Source organism: Tupaia chinensis, unplaced genomic scaffold (genome assembly GCF_000334495.1).
Source record: "Tupaia chinensis unplaced genomic scaffold, TupChi_1.0 Scaffold000074_1, whole genome shotgun sequence".
Lineage (NCBI taxonomy): Eukaryota > Metazoa > Chordata > Mammalia > Scandentia > Tupaiidae > Tupaia > Tupaia belangeri.
Genome location: NW_006159534.1, coordinates 2,653,962 through 2,678,047, shown reverse-complemented (window position 1 = coordinate 2,678,047; position 24,086 = coordinate 2,653,962). Strand labels below are relative to the sequence as shown.

The 24,086-nt window shown below is 38.4% G+C and overlaps 1 protein-coding gene across 1 annotated transcript in view; it reads right to left on the bottom strand.

The window, feature by feature from the left end:
- XPR1 (xenotropic and polytropic retrovirus receptor 1) overlaps positions 1-24,086 on the bottom strand; it is a gene marked incomplete in the record, with an annotated part of 233,170 nt that overhangs the window by 64,665 nt on the left and 144,419 nt on the right. Inside the window, 4 exon segments of the mRNA XM_014583954.2 lie at positions 8,206-8,287; positions 14,165-14,248; positions 14,498-14,647; positions 17,348-17,571. Coding sequence (XP_014439440.1) covers positions 8,206-8,287; positions 14,165-14,248; positions 14,498-14,647; positions 17,348-17,571 — 540 coding nt within the window.

The window sequence follows — 24,086 nt, the reverse complement described above, 5'->3', positions numbered from 1 at the left end:
CTCTTGGGATTTGGGACATGCATGCATATGCACCTGGTAAGTTCTGCAAGTTGCTGGGTTCAAGACTCAAACCTCATTGCCAGCTATGTGGGTGTAGACCTCTTATCTACCATGCCACTGGCTATTTTATTTAACTTTATTGATTTATTTAAATTTGACAAGATAGGGACAGAGTGAGAGAGTGAGAGAGAGAAACCAAACTGCCAGGTCCAGGACTTGAACCATGGTTGTCCATGTGCGAGTCCAGCACCTTTACCATGCCACTTTCCAGCCCCCAGCTCTGTTTTTTGAATTCTATGTAAATGGATTCATAATATACATTCTTATGTCTAGCTTCTTTTGCAACAGGACACATGCGGTCATTGGAGACATAGAGAAAAGGTGAGAGGCAGAGAGATAGGAAAAATGAGAAATCCCCTCCCTGGGGATGGCCACATCGTAAACCCTTCTACTCCACTCACCTCTTGGGATTTGGGACATGCATGCATATGCACCTGGTAAGTTCTGCAAGTTGCTGGGTTCAAGACTCAAACCTCATTGCCAGCTATGTGGGTGTAGACCTCTTATCTACCATGCCACTGGCTGGCCCTATTTATTGATTCCATTGTTGATGCACACTTGGGGACAACTACAAACAGTATTAGACAAACTCATCTATGTTCTCATGTATGCCTTTTGGTGAACATATTGGCATTTCTGTTAAAGTTGAGTCATGTCTTACTATATGTTCAGTTTTGGTAAATAGTGCTAAATAGTTCACCAAAGTGTTGTACCCATTTTCACTCCCCCCGCAACACATCAATTTTAATCTCTCTGTGTAATTCTGTTGTATAAAGGTAACATGATTCATTTAAATAGTTCACAATTGCTGGGTTTTTGAATGGTTTATAGTTTTGCTATTACAAACAAAATGGCAATGAATATCCTTCTTGCATACATGTTTTTGCACCTATGTACAAGTATGTTTCCAGGATAAATTTCTAGAAATTTAATTGCTTAATCTAAGTGGTTATTTTCTATATATATTGCCAAATTATTCTCCAAAGAGTTTGTAGCAGTTGAAATTCTTATCGCTATTGTGCAAGTGCCTATTTTATATCCTTATGTCCACTGTAAATGGTCAAACCAATAAGTAAAATACAATATACTGCTATTATACCAAATTAAGTAAGGATTATTAGGAAGCTGTAAAAGAAACATGATTTTTAAAAGTCCAAATAGGCAACTTTTCATTTTCATGAAACTAAATATGTGAAATATGATATTTTTAGACAAATTATTAATCACCAGGTCATGCTCCCTTGAGAAACCACAGCAATTATGCACATTATTTTTTGATGTGAAAGTCTGAAAAAAAAAAAAAAAGAATCGTGCTTGTACATGCATTACTACTGTTATGTTTCTCTCTCTCAACACTGTTATCATCTGAGCACCCGCTGGGAGATAAATGAGGATAGACAGCTGGCTTTAACTACATTTACCCTCCCCCAACAGTACACACAAAGATCAAACAAAGAAGCGTTCTGAGGTTGAGAGAACATAATGTACAAAATGAAATGTATAAACCACACACATTAAACAACAAATTAAGACTGTCTCACAAAAATGCAATCTGTATTTACTAAAGAAAACAAAACCTCATCTAGGGGCCAGCCAGTGGTGAAGGTGGCAACTGGATCCCACATGGCCAACTATGCGGTTCACATCCTGAACTCATCAACTTGAAAAACACACTGGGCACGTGTGCATGCACGCCCAAAATCCCTACAGGAGAATGGAGAAGGGAATTTGTACAGCCATCTCCCCTGGGGGGTGATTTCTCATTCTCCCCTCTCTTTTTCTGTCTCTGACAAGCGGACATATCCTGTAGCAAATTTAAAAACAAAAACAAAAAAACAAAATCTGAACTTGTCCTGAATTTAAAAAAAAAAAAACAACTTATTTTCTATTAATTCACATAAAAAGAGTGAAGAGGTTTGTATTTTCTTATGACTTACTTAATGATAATAATATCACCACACTATCTCGAAAATAAAAGAAAAAAATGACATCCACAAATGGCTAAAGTGTTCTACAGAAAGAACCTTTACCACATATACCCCTTATATAATGTAGCGCTTCACGAATATAAACACGCTTAGCTTACACTTCTTATATGATACTTAGGAGTGGTCTCAAGCTATCTTTGCACCCTCCGCATTTGATACTAACCTTCTCCCTGGGTGAATTTATTACTTTCCTTGATTACCCACTCCTTCCTGTTAAACCCTACCCTCAACCTGGGCCAACTAAATCTCTTTGCTCACCTGCCTCTTCATGGAATGCCTTTCATCCCACTGTCTAGTTTAAATGCCACGTCTTCCACAAAATCTTCCTTGATGCGTTCATGTAAAAGTTAAGCATTTGCTCCTTTGAACTGCTTTAAACATCAAAGGCCTACTACCTTACAATGTATTCTTATTTTTAATATATGCCTTAATATACCTGTATTAATAAACTTCATAAAGAAAGAGAAATTATCTTATTTATCTTAAGTTACTAGAGGGTGCATGGAATTCCCGGATAGAGACAGGCACAAGGAGATAGAGAGGGAGGAAGCACTGTCTAGTAGGTCATGGAGATCCCCAGCAACTCCATTTCTTCATCCTGTCGAGATTTTTGGCACACATGCACACATTCCTGACATGGTCTTCAAGCCTCCAGGACCAGTATTCAGACCATAACTGGCCATGTGGGCTCCAGCTCCCTTAATCGCTAGGCTATGGGCTGGCCCATAATTATTTTAAGAGTGGATGGTATCAAATGTAATTGTGCACATTCCACTTAAGATTTACTTGTTGAATAAATGAATGACTTTCTAAAACAATCCTGTAAATTTATGGTATAAAGCTTATTTAACAGATGAAACTGTTTCAGAGATGCCCTTTAAAGCCCAACAACCAAAAAAGAGTGGAGCCAGGGCAGAAACCCAGGCAGGATTTCTGCTCTCTCAACAAGCTTGATAATCTAGATCTAAGTTTTCTGTTGTAGTAGTTCCATATATTCTATATAGACTGTATTCATCCTAAAAAAACAGAACTTGGGGCTGGCAGGTGGCGTGGTGGTTAAGGTCACTGGAGTCCCACATGGCTGACCGTGGTTCAAGTACTGGACCTGGCAGCTTGCTTTCTCACCCTCCCTCTCTCTCTTCCACTCTCTGGTCAAATTAGAATGGATAAATCAATGTAAATAAAATAATAATTTAAAAAACAAAACAAAACAGAACTTGATTAAAATATAATTAAAAATTCTACTAATATTAAGTCACGAGCTTAGGCTAGACAGTAATTATTAGAGTTGATTTTTAGTAACTGTTGGGAAGGAGAACTCTAACAATACAAGTGAAAATTCAGTTAATAGGTAAAATGTATGACCCCCTCTAAAAGGCATTATAATGTGGGTTATAATTTCTTTTTTAAAAAAGATTTGCTTATTTTCTTTTACTTGATATTATTATTTATTTTTTAAATTTGATCAGAGATAGAGAGAGAGAGAGGGAGGGAAGGTCAGAAAGCAAGCCACCAGGTCTGGGATTTGAAACTGTGGTCAGCTATGTGGGAGTCCAGTACTTTAACCACCTTACCACCTGCCAGCCCCAGGTTATAATTTCATAATGAGGAATAATACAGTAAAATATTTCTCCTATATCTGCTACATGTTTAGTCCTGTGTTAGGAATTGAAATACCAAAATGAAAAATACAGTATCTCTACAATCGAGAATAGTAAGTATGATAGTGATATAAACCTTTCTTGTTCAGGCATTATGATGATTTATTATGATTACTAAAAGTCTAAAATGGATATAATAACATGTATCTTACAATCGTATTTCTTTAAAGACTTCACTAAGCAGAATTTGATCTTTTATTAATTATCCAGTTATAAGCCTAACTACACAAATTCTTGAGGAATACCAAGAGTACGTGCCCTTAAATGCAAAGTCTTCCACTGGGCCATCCCTCTGGCACAGTGCTTAAGTACTGTATATGAACAGCCAGATCCCACATGGCCAAATGCAATTCAAACCCCAGTCTGGCAACTTGAAAAACATTCCAAAGGCATGTGTGTGCATCCCAAAAACCTTCACAGGATGGAGAAAGAGAGGAAAAAAGGATTGTGGTGTGACCACATCCCACTGAAGGGCTGCTCATTGGCTCACTCTCATGCTCTGTCTAGTGACTGCACACACCCTCTGGCAATTCAAACTCACACACATACACACAGTCCTTGATTACAAAAACCTTTGAAATTGAGTGTGTGTGTGTGTGTGTTTTGGTTCTCTCTCTGTGTGTATGTTCTCTATATCATCTAATTTCAGTTCTCTCCTTCTTTTCCACCCATTCAAACTTTCCTGATATTTTTTGAGTACATACTATATTTCAGGCTGTATTCAAGGTGCCGAGACACAGTGGTGAACAGGGAAGACAAAAGACCAGGTATCAAGAATACTTTTTCCAGTGAGAAAGCAAAGAACAAGAAACATATAATATAATGATATGTAATTACAAGCATGCTTAAAAAACCAAATGTAGACGAGACCAGCAGTTAGTGTAATGGCTATGTCACTGGACTCCCATGTAGTTGACCACGGTTTGTGTCCCAGACCCGGTGGCTTAAAACTCACTCCGGGTGCATGTGCATGCGTGCCCAAGATCCTGAGAGGAGAATGGAGGAGAAGGGATTGTGGCGTGGCCATCCTCTCTGGGAGGTGATTTCTCGTTTTCTGTCTCTGTCTGGGGAGCGCATGCGCCCTCTAGCAAAAACCTCTCCAAAAAAACAAAACAAACGTAGACTAAAGGGAAAGAATACACTATACTAAGGTGATCAGGGAAGGATTTATTATTTTAAAGAACTGTTTTATTTAACTTTATTTATTTATGAATTTATTTAATTTTAATTTGACCAGAGAGGGACAGAGAGAAAGAGAAAGTGAGAAAGTAAGCCATCAGGTTTGGGACTTGAACCGCAGTCCAGCACCCCAACCCCCACGCCAACTGCTGGCTCCCAGGGAAGGATTTATTGAGGAAGCAGTATTTTGCTAGAGACCTATATGAAGTGAAGGAATAAGTCAAGCAGACATTTTGGGGAGAAGCCTAGTAGGAAACTGCAACGGCTCTTAGATAAGAATAAGCTTGGTGTGTTCAAAGGATAGTAACCATGCAAGTTAGGGTTAGAAACAGAATGAAACTGAATGGGGGTGGGGGGAAGCAATGACAGGATGCAATGCCAGAAGGCCCAAAGAAGCAAGATCTTGCAGGGTCATATAGGCCATAATAAGGATTTTGAATTATTATATTTTAATCTTATTTATTATTTTTTGAGAGAGAGTCTTGCTCTCTTTGGCTCATCCTCCAAAGTATTGTAGCTGGGATTACAGGTACACATTACCCAATCCAGCTCCCCTGAAGTTTCTCTTTCTTTTATGAGGGAGAGACAGAGAAGCACCTTCAACGGGGCCTCATGCTGCAATCAAACCCCCCAGCCTTCCCAGTCAGCCAAGATCCTAGGCTCATGCACTTGGCATGTACAGATCAATTGAAGAACTGAACCTGTGATCTTCCACATGGATTTAGCATCACTTGAGCAGGACATTATCACTGCGCCAATGAGCTGGCTCAAGAATTTGAATTTAATTTTAAGAAAAGTCACAAATAAGTTTTAAAGAAGAGTAGCAGAATCTGGCTTACATAACAAATAAACATTGTGGCTTTAACAAGACCAGAATAGATACAAGGAGACAAGTTCAGAAGGCTGTTACACTAAATAAAAAGCTCAGACAAGGATGGCACTGGTGGAGGAGGTGAGAAATAAGAGTTAGAACATATTCTTAAGACAGAGCAACAGGATGGGCTGGTGAAGTATGAGGATAAAGAGAGGCTAAAAGTTTTTGGATTGAGAAAATGGATGAAAAGTGATGCCAAATGAAAGCAAATGTCTTGTTGGAGGAAAAAATCAAGGGTTCTTTTGCCTAAGTTTAAAAAGCTCATTAGACATTCAAGTACCCAATCAGGTATTATTCAGAGGAGAGAGAGGACATGTACTTGGGAGTATTGGGAGTCTTTATTGGGAGTCTTTATAGCCATAGGCTCAAATAAGATTGCCTAGCCAGGAAAGGAATGAAGATACAGGAGAGGAAAGGACTACTGGTACTCGTCAATATTCCAAAGCCATGCAGTAAAGTATAGCTAGCAAGAAGACTAAGAAAGGACTGCCAGAGAAACTGAACAGGAAAACCTACAGAATATGGGTTTCCTAAACAAAAAATAAAGGGAGAAAGTGTTTCAAGTAGTTGTGATGAACCGGCCAATGGCATGGTGGTCAAAGCACCTGTATCCCACATGGTGAGCTGTGTGGTTCATGTCCTGGAACCAGTGGCTTGAAAACGAGCTGAGTACATGTGTATGCATGCCCAAAATCTCAAAGAAGGGAGTAATAGAGGAGAAGGGATGGTGGCACGGAGGGAAAGGGTTTCTCACTTTCACTCTCTCTTTCTCTCCTGAAAGTACACACGGTTTCTGGCAAATTTTTAAAAAGAAAGAAAAGGACATAGCGATCAGGCTGGTCACAATGGTTAAGACAGTCAAGTCCTTCATGGCCAACCAGTTAAAATCCTAGCCCTAGTGGCTTGAAAAAGATGCTGGGTACACGTCTGTGTCCCAAATCCCAACAGAAGGGAGAACTGGAGGAGAACGGATTGTATAGTGACCAGTCCAACTAGGGAATGCTTTACCCTTCTCTCAATCTCTCTGGCTAGCACATTTATGCCTTCTGGCAATTAAAAAAAAAAGTAATCAACAATGTCAAAAGCTATGGAAAGAAACATCAAATCCTTTGGGGAAGTTAACACAATGCCTCCTGCCTCCGTTACTATTGTATCATTTTCTTTTCTTTTTAATATGCTAGAAGGTACATGTACTTGCTATAGCCAAACAGAAAAAGAGGGAAAGTGAGAAATGAGAGGTGGCCAAACTGCAATCTTTTCTGCTCCATTTCTCTTCCCAGGATTTTGGACACACATGCACATGCAACCTGGCCATGATTTTTTAAGCTGCTGGGTCTGGGACTCAGCACAGTTGGCCATGTGAGATCCAGCCACTCTAACCATCCCACCACAAGCTGGCTGTATTGTACCATTTTCTGATGTTAGGGCTACAACTGCTCCCAGTGGTCCTTCCTAGCTCTTTCTAATTTTAATTTCTGTAGCGTAAGAAATTATACTACTATGCTTTCTAAAACTAGAAGCAAAGTAATTGTAAACAGGTTTTGGAAAGGATGTGAGAGTCTCCAATAAGCAAAGTGAATGAGTTTTAGTGAATTAATTTTGTATTATTTATCTTCATCTATGATAAAGGGAGCCGAGGTTCTTTTTTTCTTTTCTTTTTTTGGAGAGGTTTTTTTGCTATAGGGCACATGCGCTCGCCAGACAGAGACCGAAAGCGAGAAATCACTCCCCAGGGGGGATGGCCACACCACAATCCCTTCTCCTCCATTCTCCTCTCAGGATCTTGGGCACGCATGCACGCACACACGCCTGGCGTGAGTTTAAGCCACTGGGTCCGGTACTCGAACCACAATCGACTACGTGGGAATCCAGCGACATAGCCATTACGCTAACTGCTGGTCCCAGGGAGCCGAGGTTCTTTTTTTCTTTTCGTTTTTTGGAGAGGTTTTTTTGCTATAGGGCACATGCGCTCGCCAGACAGAGACCGAAAGCGAGAAATCACTCCCCAGGGGGGATGGCCACACCACAATCCCTTCTCCTCCATTCTCCTCTCAGGATCTTGGGCACGCATGCACGCACACACGCCTGGCGTGAGTTTAAGCCACTGGGTCCGGTACTCGAACCACAATCGACTACGTGGGAATCCAGCGACATAGCCATTACGCTAACTGCTGGTCCCAGGGAGCCGAGGTTCTTGATAACAACTTTGAATAAGTCTGAAATAGTACATAAAAACCAGAAAATGATGAAGAATAAATCATATACTACATAGAGAAAAATAAAACCACCACCAACAAAAAAAAACCCACGTCATTTCTAAGAACAGAAATTAGCCCTGGTGTTTAGCTTTGGTACATACATGTTTGACTCCTTACAGAAGAACAGAATATGACATGAGCTTATTAATAAAAAAAAAATTAATTAAAAAAATTAAATGACTTACCGGCAAGCACAAGGGTAATATTCAATACAATGAATATTCCACAAAACAGGCCAACTCTGAAAGTAGTCCATGCTGGTGCAGGCTGTAGACACAGAAACAGCATTTTGAGTATAGTACAAACAATAAATGAATTTAGTATATGCTGCATAAATTAGTAACATGAATGTCAAATTTCTCCCATTTGGCCCAGCTGCTGTGGTACAATGGTAATGCAAGTGCCCTTCAAAGTTAGAAGCCATATGGCAACCATGGGTTCAGATCCCTGGGCTGGCCTGAAAAACATGCAAGACATCCACAGGGGCACTGAGGTTTCTGAGGAGCAGGAGGGCAGGGGAAAGGGGATTGCAGTGTGAAAAGATGCTGTCAAGGGTGCTTCTCTCTCTCCCTCTCTCATGCACATGTACACGATATTGGGGGGGAAGGAAGGTTCTACCAGAAAAATAAATTATCTGAACTTTTAAAAATCTGAAACAGAGAATCATTCTGATCAACCCTGAAGGACTAGAAGAGAATTATTTGCTGTATAATTAAATTCTTTTATAGAAATCTGAGTCACAAAATAAACAAGATTTGAGGGTCAGCAGGTGGCACAGTGGTTAAGGAACTGGACTTCCACATGGCTGACTGCAGTTTGAGTCACGAACATGGCAACTTGAAACTCGCACTGGGTGCGCATGTGTACATGCCCAAAATCTCAGGAAGAGAATGGAGAAGAAGCAGGGATTGTGGTGTGGACATCCCCTTTGGTGGGTGATTTCTAGCTTTCTATCTGGCAAGCCCATGTACCTTATCGCAAAAATCTCTCTAAAATAATAATAATAATAAATAAAATAAATACATAAACAAAAAACAAGATTTCAGGCATCAAATTAAACATACACTGAAGATTACTTTTTTTTCTTCTTTTTTTTTGGGGGGGGGGGGAGAGACAGAGAGAGACAGACAGAAAGAGAGAAATCACCCCCCAGGGGGGATGGCCACGCCGCAATCCCTTCTCCTCCATTCTCCTCTCGGGATCTTGGGCATGCACGCACATGTGCCCGGCGTGAGTTTAAGCCACCGGGTCCAGGACTCGAACCGTGGTTGACTATGTGGGAGTCCAGTGACATAGCCATTACTCCAACTGCTGGCCTCAACACTGAAGATTACTTGTAAGTTTCATTTTTTCATTAGACAGAGAGTTAGAGACAGGCAACAGGGTCTACATGCCATGATCCTTTACTAAGCTGCAGTCAGCCTGGATCATAGGCACATCCGCCCATGCACAGCACGCACAGTAAAACTGGGTTCTGGGACCTTCCCACATGGCCTCATCATCCTAGAGTGCCATTTTACCACTTCACCACAGCAACTGGCCACTGCAGTTTTGTTTTTTATAGGAGAGATTTATGTTACATTCATTTACATTTTTATAATGTATATACATATCCAATTTTTAAAGTCACTATTATTCATGTAAAGTTTATATACTTGGTACTATGAATAATTAGAAACAATGGTAAAAATAAGAACACACATTTTCTGATAGTATTTACACTATTACACAAAAATAGTCTGAAGTGAATTTTCCAAAATATACTAGAGAGTCTCAAAAGACTGGTATACCTGAATCTCCAGAGCGTGTAGGTTCAAAACATATTTAATTTTATATTTACAATATAAAATTGTATATAAATAATATACAATAATAAACAACAATATAAAATTGACTTTTAAAACTACTAGTTTCCTAGAATAAATAATAAGGCCTGAGATTTTAAAAGAATGAGAAACACCTTTAAGAGAGATATTATTATATATTTAAAATTTTGCTATCAGACAAGCAGTTGGCATAATGGCTATGTCACTGGACTCCCATGTGGTTGACGGCGGTTCGAGTCCTGGACCCAGTGGCTTATACTTACACAGGGCGTGTGCGCGTGTGTGCCCAAGATCCCGAGGGGAGAATAGAGAAGGGATTGCAGCGTGGCCATCTGCCCTGGGGGATGATTTCTTGCTTTCTGTCTCTCTGTCTTTCTCTGTCTTTCTGGTGAGTGCACACACCCTATTAGCAAAAACCTCTCTGAAAAGAAATTTGCTATCAAGGTTGTAAAACATTTGATTGTTAGAGGTAATATCATATAGTTAGAGGCAATATTATGTATGCCTCAGGTATTTTAAGTATTTTCTAAAAACCTCAAGCCATAAAAAAACATTGAGAATGATTTCCTTTTTACTTACCAGCAAGAAATGCATCTATATTGTTAGTTTTGGACTGAAAGTATTCATAAGGAAATGGTAATCTGTCTTTTGTTTTATCTTTTATCTTTTTACCTTTTGTTTAATCTGTCTTTTGTCTAATCTTTAATTTTTGGAAACTGCTATTTTTAGTTTTAAAAACTGTATAATTTACATATAAAAACGTATAAAATGCATTTGTCTGTTTGACGTGAACAGTAAAATAAACCTATACTCATCATCTATTTTTTTTCTTTTTGGAGAGGTTTTTTTTGCTATAGGGCGCATGTGCTTGCCGGACAGACAGAGCGAGATAGAGAGACAGAAAGCAATAAATCACCCCCCAGGGGGGATGGCCACGCCACAATCCCTTCTCCTCCATTCTCCTCTTGGGATCTTGGGCACACATGCACACACACCCGGCATCAGTTTAAGCCACTGGGTCCGGGACTTGAACCATGGTCGACTACATGGGAGTTCAGCGTCATAGCCATTACACCAACTACTTGTCCCTAAAATAAACAATTTATATGCAATCCTTCTCTGTGGATACTTTTATTTGAAAAATTATTTACTTCATTTTATTTATTATTATTTTTAAACATTTTCTATAGGGCACATGCACTCACCATAGAGAGACAGACACAGAGTGAGAGAGAGAGATATAAAGTGAGAAAGCAAGCCACCAGGATTCAAACTGTTGTTGGCCACGTGGGAGTCCAGTGCCCCAACCACCCTGCCACCTACTGGCCCCTGTACAAATCTTTATATGGACATACATTGATCGGTATTTGACTTGGAAAATACCTAAGAGTATAACTATGGTAAGTTTATGTTTAACTTTTTTTTGAAGAGATTTTCACTGTAGGGCGCGTGCGCTCGCCAGACAGACAGAGAGAGACATAGAGACAGAAAGCGAGAAATCAGCCCCCAGGGGGGATGGTCACGCCACAATCCTTTCTCCTCCATTCTCCTCTCGGGATCTTGGGCACGCACGCACACGCGCCCGGCGTGAGTTTTAAGCCACCGGGTCCAGGACACGAACCGCGGTCGACTACGTGGGAGTCCAGCAACATAGCCATTACGCTAACTGCTGGTTCCCTATGTTTAACTTTTTAAGAAACTGCCAAACTTTACCAATATGCTTATATCATTTTATATTCCATCAGCAGCATATGAAATAAGAGTTCTTATTACTCTAACATTTACTATGATCAAACTTTTAAATTTTAGTCATGAAACAGGTGTGTATTATCTTATTGTAATTTTAATTCCCCTACTGCCTAATGATATTGAGCATCTTGTCACATGCTAATTTGCTACCAGCACGTCATTTTTTTTAAGAGTTTATTCATTTCTAGGAATACATATGTGCACAGGGTGGGAGGGAATATGGGGAAGAAAAACATGAACCTCCAACAGGATCCAGACACCATGATTCACCCCTAGATCATAGGCACATGTGTGCCTGGTATAACCAGAGAGGTCACAGACATGAATCTGGAACCCTGCCATGTGGGATTTGAGAAGGACAATGGTGTGACCATTTCCCATAGGTAGTGCTTTCTCTTTTCCTCCCCTTTCTGTCTTTCTCTGGCTAGAGCATGTGCCCTCTAGTAAAATAATAATAATAATAATAATAATAATAATAGATTAGTTTTGCCCATTATAACCCATAAACATGGTATATCTCTCATAAGTCTTTAATCTCTCTCAGCAGTGCTTTGTAGTCTTGAATTTTAAAGGTCTTGCATATATTCTCAAATGTTTCATATTCTGATGGTATTATAAATATGATTTAAATTAAGTTTGCTATAGAGTGCATGTAGTCACTGGAAAGAGATAGAGACAGAGAGGCAAAAAATGAAAAAAACACTTCTTAACACTTTTTAGAGGGGATGGCCACACTGCAGTCCCTTCTCCTCCATTCTTCTCTTAGGATTTTGGACACACATGCACATGCACCTAGAATGTTTTTTCTGGGACACGAACCACACAGTTGGATCCCCACATGTGGGGTCCAGATGCCTTAATCACCATGCTATCAAATGGCCCCATTATAGTATTATTTTAAAATGTTTTGAGGGACCAGCAGTTAGCATAATGGCTATGTTGCTGGACTCCCACGTAGTCGACCGTGGTTCGAGAGCTGGACCCGGTGGCTTAAAACTCACACCAGGTGCATGTGTGTGCGTGCCCAAGATCCCGAGAAGAGAATGGATGAGAAGGGATTGTGGTGTGACCATCCCCCCGGGGGGCAATTTCTTGCTTTCTGTCTCTCGGTCTTTCTGGCGAGTGTAACGCGCCCCATAGCAAAAAACCTTCAAAAAAAATGTTTTGATATCCAATTATTCTTGGTGGTATATAAAATACAACTGATTTCTGTCTATTGATTTTGTATTCCACAACCTTGCTAATCCCACAATTTCTTAGGAGCTTTGGGTTTTCAACATACATTATTATGTCATCAGAAAAAAACTCCACCAGTTTTATTTCTTCCTTTCTAATTTGGATGTCTTTTTCTTTTTCTTAGCTTATCACACTAGCTAAAATCGCCAGTACGATGTTGAATAGAAATGTTAAGAGCGTATGTTCTTTTTTGCATCCCCAGGTTTAGGGAGAAAATATTTCAGCATTTTACCACTAAGTATAATATTAACTGTAGATTTTCATAAATGCCTTTTATGAGGTTATAGAAGTTCTTCCTGTTATTGATTTCAATTCCATTGTGGTCACAAAACATACTTTGTATGATGTGAATCCTTTTTAAATATATTGAGATTTGTGTTTTATGGCACAGTAGTTATTACTTAATAAATGCTTTTTAGGGCATAACTACTGTCTACATATTTAATGGATTTTTTTTTCTTTTGGTATAACTGTTGTATTTTAGACAAAGCTATGTAGAAGAGTAACATATCTAAACCCCCAATATCATTCATAAAAAACTCTTCTTGGAGTCAGTAGGTGGCATAGTTGTTGAGGTGCTGGACTCCCACGTGGCCAACTGTGGTGTCATGAACCTGGCAGCTTGAAACTCATGTCAGGGCCATGTGCATGCTTGCCCAGAATCCTGAGAGGAGAATAGAGGAGAAGGGATTGTGGCACAGCCATCCTCCATGGGGGGTGATTTCTCTCTTTCTGACTCTCTCTGCCTCTCCAGCAAGTGCACAAGCCCTAGAGCAAGAGTCTCTCAAAACAACTAAAAAAAAGAAAAGAAAACTTACCTTAATCATTTGATGAGACCAACAAGTTAATATATCAATAATAAATAGGAGGGGTTAAAGAATAAGAAAAATGGAATGACATTACAATTCAAAGTGAAGTGAAATCTGGCATTAGTTTTTTTTTAAAAACGAACATAGCGGCCAGTAGGTAGTGTGGTGTTAAAGTGCTGGAGTCCCATATGGTTGAACACGGTTTGAGTCCCAGACCTGGCAGCTTTAAAATCACACTGAGCATGTGCTCAAAATGCTGAGATGAGGATGGAGGAGAAGGATGCAGTATGGCCATTCCCCTGAGGAGGTTACGTCATCACGACTCACTTTTCCTCTCTGTCTCTGTCTCTGCAGCAAACGCACATGACCTAAGGCAAAAAAATCTTATTAAAATAAAATAACATTAGTAAGAACTATTCATAATCTTTGGCTACATATTCTTAAAGGTAATGAAACCAGCTAGGCAGATTGTGTTCATTATTAAATGGGTAAAACTAAACAAACCACTGGAAACAAATACAAACCTGAGCAGCTCCCAAAGGGGGAACACGTAAACGTTTCATAGCCTTTTGTCTATCACCGTCTTCAAGTTCATTGGTCACTACAGCCTAGAAAGACAAGTTATTAAATTTTATCAAAGGTTTTATTAAACCTGAGTGATGCATACATAATTCTGAATCATTTACATATATAGAATACTGATAATCTCTTGGTGAACATACACTGTTAAGTGGAAGAAAAATATCACAAGACTATATATTCAAACCTATCAACTATTTAGAAAAGAATAGAAATGGGGAATTATTTATATAAAAATAATACACGAATGCTATTGAAAATATGGTAAATAAGTAAACCTCGGTTTCAGAGATGAGCTGGTTGATTTTCTTGCACGTGTAAAATGGAGCCACTTCTACATGAGCCACTCGCCAATCTGCTCCGCGAGATGTTTCCAGGATCTTGTCATGCTTTTTAAGGATTTTTCGAAACCCTGTAAAATTCAGATTCTACAGAAAGAAATGAGAAACACAACTATAATTTCTGCCAGCATCTAAGAAGGCAAAAAATAGTAAGCACTAAGCATAGGCAAAGCTGACTGGACAAAGACCAAGGAACATGGCAATGCTTTCATAAATGCATTTACTACTAAAGGATGAGACTCTTCTTAATCATTTGTTTGTTTTAAGGTAGTACGTTATCAGTAACACAAAGAAACCCTGAGCTATTACAACCCCATCACAAAACTTCATAAAAGTTCTCAACTGAAAAGTTTCATGTCCATTTTTTTAATGTGCAACTGTTCTCAAAATAGCTGATTTTTATTATTTTGATGCTTGGGTCAAAGGAATATGTTTAGAAAATGCTTTGCATTTATCATTCATTGAACACATCTATTTATTTTTATGCTTTTTGAAGGACTGGTGCACAAGTGAACTGAATTTCCTCCCTACCAAGCAAGTGTGTAGGCATCAGCAAAGAAACTAGACCATCATCTAATCCTCTTAACTTTCATTTTCCTTTCAGTTATTTTCAGCTGGGAAACAGTGTGAAAAAGAGCCAGGAGATAGAAAGAAAGAGGTGGTCATATTTATAGGTTTCAACTGATAAAGGGTGGGGCCTCTACTTTTCCTCAGTTTCAATGATACCAAAATACAGTATTTTTCTACACTCTCAAATTCTGTTTTTCTTTGTCTAACACGCAAACAAGCAAAACCCAAAAACCATGGATTTGCAGTTAGTTCTATAAAATAGAGGTCTCTCAAATTTGCTGGTCACATACCCCCATCAATAAAAAATTTACTTGTTTGTTTATAATTGTTTTTCTCACACTTTTGAGTATGACATTAAACTTTTCTTGGAGTACATACATTATCTGGCAATAGCTTTTAATGAATTTTCCTTTCTCTCTCATTCTCAAAATAAATACATTCTTACAGAAGAGACAGCCCTAAAGAGTAGGAGATAGAGCAGAACTTTATAATTAACAATGATTTGTTTTCCCAAAGAGATTTCTATAATGACCCCAAACAAAAGTTGCTGAGAAAGTTAATAGAACAAAATTTAACAAAGGTATTTCCCTGTAACACACAAACACAGTTAATGAACTATGAAATGCTAGTGTTTTTATAGTATTACAGGTAAGAGAAAATATGTTTTGTTTCTTTTTAAAATTAAATCATAAAGCTATGGATAAATTCTAAAACAAAGGAATTTATCATTATAACAAAGGAATTTATCATTATATATGTCTTACATAATTACTTTTCCATTAAACTATTTCCGTTTCCTTTTTAAAAAATTTTTAAAAGTTTTTGCCATAGAGTACATGTGCTCACTGTAGAGAGACAGAAAGATAGGGAGAGAGAAAGAAAGAGAGAGAGAGAGAGAAAGAGAGAGAGAGAAAGTGAGGACTCATCTGCCTGGGAGGATGGCCACACCACGATCTCTTCTCCACTCAGGATTTTGGGCACACACGTACACATACCTAGCATGATTTTCAAGCTCCCGGGTCTGGAGTCTGGAACTCAAACCACGGTCAGCTTTGTGGGACTCGACCACCTTAACCACCATGATAAAATATGAAATCACTAAAGAACAAAGTGTCCGGCAGGTAGCAATGGTGGCTAAGGTGCTGGACTCCCACCAACAGTGGTTTGAGTCCTGGACCTGGTAGCTTGCTTTCTCATTCTCCTTCTCTCTCTCTGGTCAAACTGAAGAATAATGATAAATAAATAATTGAAAAAATAATTCTAAAAAAAATAAAAGTAAAATTATGAAAGGGGAAGACAAATAGCTACATGAATGAATAACTTAGATTATTGTAGATAGTTTTTATTTTAAAACTCTAATCCTTACCCAAATTAGTATCTCTTATTGTGTAACCTTTAGTTTTTATATGGTATATCATTCTGTGATGATCATAAGCACTCACTATAAGTAAAAATCAAAGAATAAAATAGAAAATAGTACATATGGTCTAAAGGTTAGAGAGATTCTTTCACCTACTGAAATAATCTTTCACATTTCAGTTCTTTTAAGAATTTAGGTAGGTAAAAAAAACTATGAAGAATTAAAAATGAATAAATGACCTTTATTTCCATAATTTAGCATACATGTAAATTCAACATTTTCAGATTGGGCTTTGCTATACTAAGTGATATAATAGCCTACATTTTCACTTTCAGTCTCTACCCACACTTGCTGTGACCTAATTTCTTTTCTTAGTCAAGATCTTTTTCTTTCTTTTTAAAGAACATTTAGTTATACTGCAGTCTGTGGACAATAAAATTAGAATATTTCAGTAATCAATGTAAAGTCAGACTCTCTTGTTTTTTATCTTTAGTTGGCTGCAGGAAAGTTAGCTGTCCAATTGCTTTTGTGGAAATTTTGCTATTAGGTAGGTAGAATGTAAAATTCTTACATAACCAATGATGGTTGGGTAGATAGATTTCTAATTTCTACTCACTATGATTAGAGCTGCCTCTCAAAATAAGGAAACTGTTAGTCTTTGAGTCAACAGCTGTTTCTGAATATCGTGCAAGTCTTCACAGTGTTCTACCACCTGATATGTGGTTTTTAGCCAATAAGACATCAAAAAGCGATTACGAATTTCTAGCCTGACCATTAGTACAGTTCAAGGTAATTCTATTTATTAGAATTTCTCATTTACTTATAGGCGCTATTCTCTGGAATAAGAATCTAGGTACCTGATAGTTCTGCAGCAGGATAAGACTGAGGTAGAACTCGCTGAAGGCCAGTTTAAGGTCTTTAATATTCCTATGTTGGACACGTTCTTCATGGGACAGGTGGAAGACTGGCTTTCTGCGTTGTCGCAGCGTAGTAACACCAGTGCTTTCTTTCTGTGCATCCAGTGATGACTGAAGCTCATTTTGAAGTGTAGCAAACCTGCGCTGGGCCTCTGCGAGCTTCTCTATAATAAATAAAACAGAACTGATAAGTAAAATAAGACAGTAGTATAAATTCTGATTGACTTTTTAACGTTGGCTAACTATTGTAATTTGTTTCTCTATAATTTCTTTTTTTTTCTATGAGAGATTTTTGCTATAGGGCACTTGCACTCGCCAGAGAGATAGACACAGAGAGACAGAAGAGAGAAACCACCCCCCCCCCAGGGGGTATAGCCACACTGCAATCCCTTCTCCTCCATTCTCTCCTTGTGATCTTGGGCATGCATACACACACATCCTGTGTAAATCTGAGGCAGCCAGGTACAGGATTCGAACCATGGTAGACCATGTGGGAGTCCAGTGATGTAACCATTATGCCACCTGCTGCTAGTCCTCATCTTTAGAATTTCTAGAAAAAAAGCTACATGAATTATTTAGAATTGGATAGGTAAAAATATTTTGGGCTTCCATATGGTCAACCACAGTTTACGTCCTGGACCCAGCAGCTTGAAACTTATGCCAGACATGCGTGTAAGCATGCCCAAAATCCCAGGAATAGAATGAAGGAGAAGGGACTGCATTGTGACCATGCTTCCTTGGGGGTGATTTCTCACTTTCCCTCTCGTCTCTGTCTCTGGCTGACACATGTGCTCTAAGGCAAAACCTTATTAGAAAAAAAAAAAAAGGGTATGTGAATATTTCAATTCAATATATCTCATTTAAAAAAAAGTGCTTACAAGCCATTTTCAGTTATAATCTAGTGCAGAAATGACTAGAATTTGGGCTTTAGATTTTTAATCTGACATATTTCCCACTAGATCTCATTTCTTCTCCATGACACATATTATAAGAAGAGACAAAGATTGCCAAATTATTATTCATATGTTCAAAAATAATCTTCTGTAACTTTTTCTCCAACATCACAATTAACCACAATTTTCTATAACCAGAAAAATTCAGGTTCCAATCCTTCCTGATTAACTAGCTGTATGTTTGTAGTCAGGTCTGTTTTAACTCATCTCAGTCTTCCAGAGACAAAATGGAGGAAATACCAATTCCCCCATAAGGCAGTTGGAAACAGCAAATGAAATAAGGCATAGAAAATGCCAAGGGACATAGCACGTAATAAATAATAATAATAATAAATAAATAATAACAACAATGAAGCATTATTTACAACTTGCTCTTTAGCCCTCCCTTTCCTTGCTTTGTATCTGGCTAGACCAGCATCTCCCCCTCACCTCTGCCATTTTAGTTTTCTCCAGCACTGCTCTTCATATGCTCCATAGCCTTCTCTCAGAGAAACTGCTTCTAAGGCACAGCTTCCAAAATTCATCTCTACCTTTTCATCACTCACACCTTTTATAATATTTCTTCTTATCTGTCCTTTGTAGTCAAAACCAAAATCAGGTTTCCATTCCTCTTCACAAATAAATCTCATTCACTTATGTGGGTCTATCCATTTGGGGGTCTGCTTTTCACTCCTGGAGACCATACTTAACCAGTCTGCTGATGCAGAGTCCCTCTCCTGCTTTGTATCTTTTTCCCCAGGAATAGTTAGTTCAGTCTCTCTCTCTCTCTTTTATTTTTTTAGGTTTTTGCTATAGGGCATATGAGTTCACCAGAACAGACAAAGAGAAACAATGAGAATGAAAGTGAGAAAGCACACCCCAGGGGAGTTGGCCATACTGCAATCCCTTCTCCTCCACATTCTTATCTTGGGATTTTGGGCATGCACACACACATGCCCAGTGTCATTTTTCAAGCTGCTGAGTCCAGGACTCAAACCACAGAGTTAGCCAAGTGAGGTCCAGCACCCTAACCACCATCCCATTTGCTAGTCCAACTCAATCTCTTCAGTGATTGTGTGATTAGTAAAGTTAACCTGCGATAATCTCCCTTTCTGAAGGCAGTTTATTTGGAACCTCAGTTACATCTGCACAATACTTCATAGCAGTAACTAGATGAATATGGGTGAGTAGCTAAGAGAAATTACGTGTACAACTGGGGAAGGGATCGTAGAGACCATTTAGAATTATGCCTAGCATGGCTCTGAACTGATGCAAACTTCTGCAGAGTCCAAACATCGCTGTGGTCCACCTGTCAAACTGCAGATTTATGGTGTTAAGGTGATAGAATACAAGCCCAGATTTGACTCACAGTAGATTCAATTGTCCACAGACTTACCCTGCAATTACTTATTCAGTTCAGAATGCATAACTAGAACAGACATACTGGGTCACTGGTATTAATAGAATCTCCACACTAACTCTGACCCCGAAACAAGAAACATGGTAGGAAGGGCCAAGTGGAAGTTCTTGGAAAGCCTCCTTATCAAGGTAAGACTCTGTGGAGATTAGTTAGTGCCATCACATAATGGTGATATCTATCACATCTCCATTTAACTCATCTCTTTACTCTGTACAGACATTAGATGAATCTTGTGGACTATGGATTACTGAAAACTCAACATGGTGGTTTCTCTGATAGCAGCTGCTATTCTGGATATGGTGTCTTTCCTGGAACAAATCAAAACAGCCTCTAGCACCTGCCATGCAGCTAGCTATACACCCAATAATGCAGCTACTCAACTACAGGCCTGATAATAAAGCCACTCACGAGGCAGCAGAGATTCATTACAGGGACTGGCCTGCTACCAGGAAGTAGGCTGATATCACTGAATGCCTTCAATTAGGCAGGGATTTGCCCATTCTGGAGTAAATGCATTCTTATTCTTAATGATTCCAATTGTTGAATAATTATTTATTGAAGAATAATTATTTATAAAACACTATTTTAGGATTTTTTTGGTTTACTTGTCTGGCAATGTTACCATTTGTTGACTCAACTCATGGAACTCATTGTTAATCTGAAATATAGAGTAAGTTTATGTGGACACATCACAGAGGCTCAGGGTCATCTTACATTACATGCAATTTTTACACTGCTTTTTATCTGGAATTCTTACCACTTGCAATTGTACACTTCAAATATGAAGTTTGAAACCTGTGTGTGACAAAAGCATTATTTTTCCACATTTTATCTCTAGTCACCATCTTAGTTCTTCATTTCTCACAACTCCAGCCTCAGCAGACTACAGGTGACCGACCCTTAAGTATTATTTAACTGGTCTTGCATTGATTAAGCCAGAAAATATTTTACAGCCAAGAAATGTTTCTGTTATAATTTTCCTACTTATAAAATATGACTTACTTCCGCCCTCCCCTCTTCCTTTCTTCTCCCTTTTCTTCCTCCTTCACTACCCATTGTCCCTCCCCTTTTAGTAAAGAAACAGTGCTGTGAGTTCCCCAAATAATAAATTAAGTCAAAAAGTTAGAGGCCAGGAAAAAAATGATATTTGAAAACAAAGGAAAAAACATTTTGTTATTTAAAACATTACAGCCAATAAAAAGGGTTTACCTATTTTGAAAAATACTAAAAGCAACAGATATATTCTGATATTTGTTAGTTTGGTATGTAACAAGCACTGGTTAGAGCTAACTACTGTGAATGAAGAGAAAGGGTAAATCAGTTGAGAAAAGAATAGTATGAAATTGACCAGTTCTCCATTGGAAAAGGACATTACCCTACCCAAAAAAAAAGGGTTCTAATACCACAGCCTTCAGGATTGATATCATTTTGAGAGGTGGAAAAGATCTAGCTAAGTCTTCTAGGGTCAAGGATAAGCAACAAAAGACTGACTGCTCCTCTTCAAAATTCCTCTCCTCTCATGCTCCTCAAATATCGAAAGACTTTTATCTAGTCATCTAAATAAATGTTCATTTCTCAAAGAAAATACATAAAAAATTATGAAATAACTTAGTATCAGGTTTTCTGAATACTGAAAATAGTTCCCAAAACCTAACATGGGACCACAGAGGGCTAGGAATCAAATTACTTTTATCGATGTATGAAAACCTAGGATATAAACAGTAAACTTCTAAAAAAAAGAAATAAAAAATTCAAAATATAATTTGTAGGTAACAGAATTAGTATAAAAAAATCCAAATTTTATAGCTTTATTTATTTATTTATTTGGCTCTTTTTGGTATGGCCAGAAATAGATAAATAAAAGATTATAGCAATTTAATTCCGGCATTTAAAGGTTTCAAAATTATGCTTCACTCGAAAACAAACCATTTTTAGCTGACTATTAAGTAATATGTAAGATGTAAATGGATAGAGATAGATTAATAAACTAAACTCACAACTATATTATTTATAGTTTTTCATGTGCCATAATGTCTGAGGACTGTAGTCGATAAGACAATCTGCCATGGAGAAAATAGCTAAATAAGGAGAAAAATGATACTGTCTAGGGTAAGTGCCAAACTCTATTTCTGTCAATCAGGTCTTCATATTACCCATTACTTCTTGACCTGGCAAAAAGTCAGTCTAGAGACTATAATAATTTGTACCTATTCTGTGATGACACCAAGAGACATTCTCTAATGGCCCCTGAATACACACCAGAAAAGGAAGTCACTAAATCACAGCACCTTTTATTTTGAAGTAACAACTTTATTGAGATACACTCCAAATACTATATACAATTCATCCATTTAAAGGACACAATTCAACAGTTTGCAGTATAGTCACAGGTATGTACAACGATCACCAATATCTAATTCCAGAAAGAAATCCTGTGCTCTTCACCTATACTCCCCCAGCCCCCAAGCCCCAAGGAACTACTCTTCTACTTTTTGTCTCTCTAGGCTCACCTATTCCGGACATTCCATACAAATGGAATTCTATAATATGAGATCTTCTGTGACTAGTTTCTTTCCTTCTGCATGTTTCGAGGATCATTTATGTTGTGCATGTGTCAAAAGTTTGTGCTTTATTATGGCTGCATGATATTCCATTATATGGATACACCACATAGTGTTCATTTGTTCATGTATTGAGAGACATTTTGTGTTGTTCTCAACTTTTGCCTGTTATGAATAGTGATGCTATGTATAGTCACAGAACCCACTTCTTTATTTGTATTTTTTTGTTTGCTATAAGGCACATGTGCTAGCCAGAGAGAAAGAGTGGGAAAGTGAGAAATCATCCCCCGTGGGGGATGACCACACTGCAATACCTTCTCCTTCATTTCTCCCTCTTTTCAGGATTTTGAGTACTCATCTGCACATGCCTGGCATATTTTTTACGCCACCCTGTCTGGCATTTAGATCACAGTTTGCATTGTGGGATCCAGCCACTTTAGCCACTATATCCACTGACCGTCATACACATTTTAAACAGTAGCTAGCCTAAAATAATTTTTTAAAGTGACCTAATCTAATATACTGTTTTTCAATCTGAGAGTTGCAACCCAATATGGGGTCATGAGGCCAATTTAGTGGAACATAAACCACATTTTAAGAAATAAAATAGAAAAATACAAAAAACAATATGCTACAAGTAGAAAGAATATCTACTGTTCCGAGAAAAAAAACTTAACTTTTAAAATATTATATACTGCATATTCATACATACAGATACATAAAAACATATAAAACATGCATATCTATGTGAACTGGGTCATAATGTGGCCATATTTTTCTTTTTTACTGTGTATCAAGATATAAAAAGTAGGGACCAGCAGTTAGCGTAATGGCTATGTCGCTGGACTCCCACGTAGTCAACCACGGTTCGCGTCCTGGACCCGGTGGCTTAAAACTCACGCCGGGCATGTGTGCGTGCGTGCCCAATATCCCGAGAGGAGAATGGAGGAGAAGGGATTGCGGCGTGGCCATCCCCCATGGGGGGTGATTTCTCGCTTTCTGTCTCTCTTGTCTCTCTCTGTCTGGCAAGCGCACGCGCCCTATAGCAAAAACCTCTCCAAAAAAAAAAAAAAAAAAAAAAATTTTTTTTCCGTAATGGGACCAGGAGATGGCCTAATGGTTACATGGTTAGACTCTCATGCAGCTGGCTGCAGTTCGAGTCCTGGACCTGGTGGCTTAAAATTCATGCCAGGCACAAGTGCATGTATGCTCAGAATCCTGAGAGGAGAATGGAGGAGAAGGGCTTGCGGTAGGCCATGCCCCCTAAGGGGTGATTTCTTACTTTCCGTCTCTCTGTCTCTCTAGCGAGTGCATACACCTTATAGCAAAAATCTCTCTTAAAAAAAGATACAAAAAGTATCTACTTTTGGCTCTGTCATGGTGACTAAGACACTAATACTTTGAAGTTTAGACCAAATGTGGTTAGATTTCTGGCCAAACCTAAACAGCCTGGGTAAGTTGGCCCATACCTACAGTCCTGGCTAGCTGAGAGGCTGGAGAAGGATTCTGAGGGGGTGACATTTTGTCGAAATTCAATCAGTTGCTCTCAAACAAAGTACATATAACTACTACTTATAAGGATAGATACTTTTCTTTGGAAGTCAATAAAATATTATCTACTATTTGTAAAAATAAATAAAGATCTCTGGGCTCAAGAGATCTTTCCAATGTCTTTGTTTGTTTGTTTTTCTGAGAGGTTTTTGCTATAGGGTACATGCACTCACCGGAAAGACAGAGAGAGAAAGAGAGACAGAAAGCAAGAAATC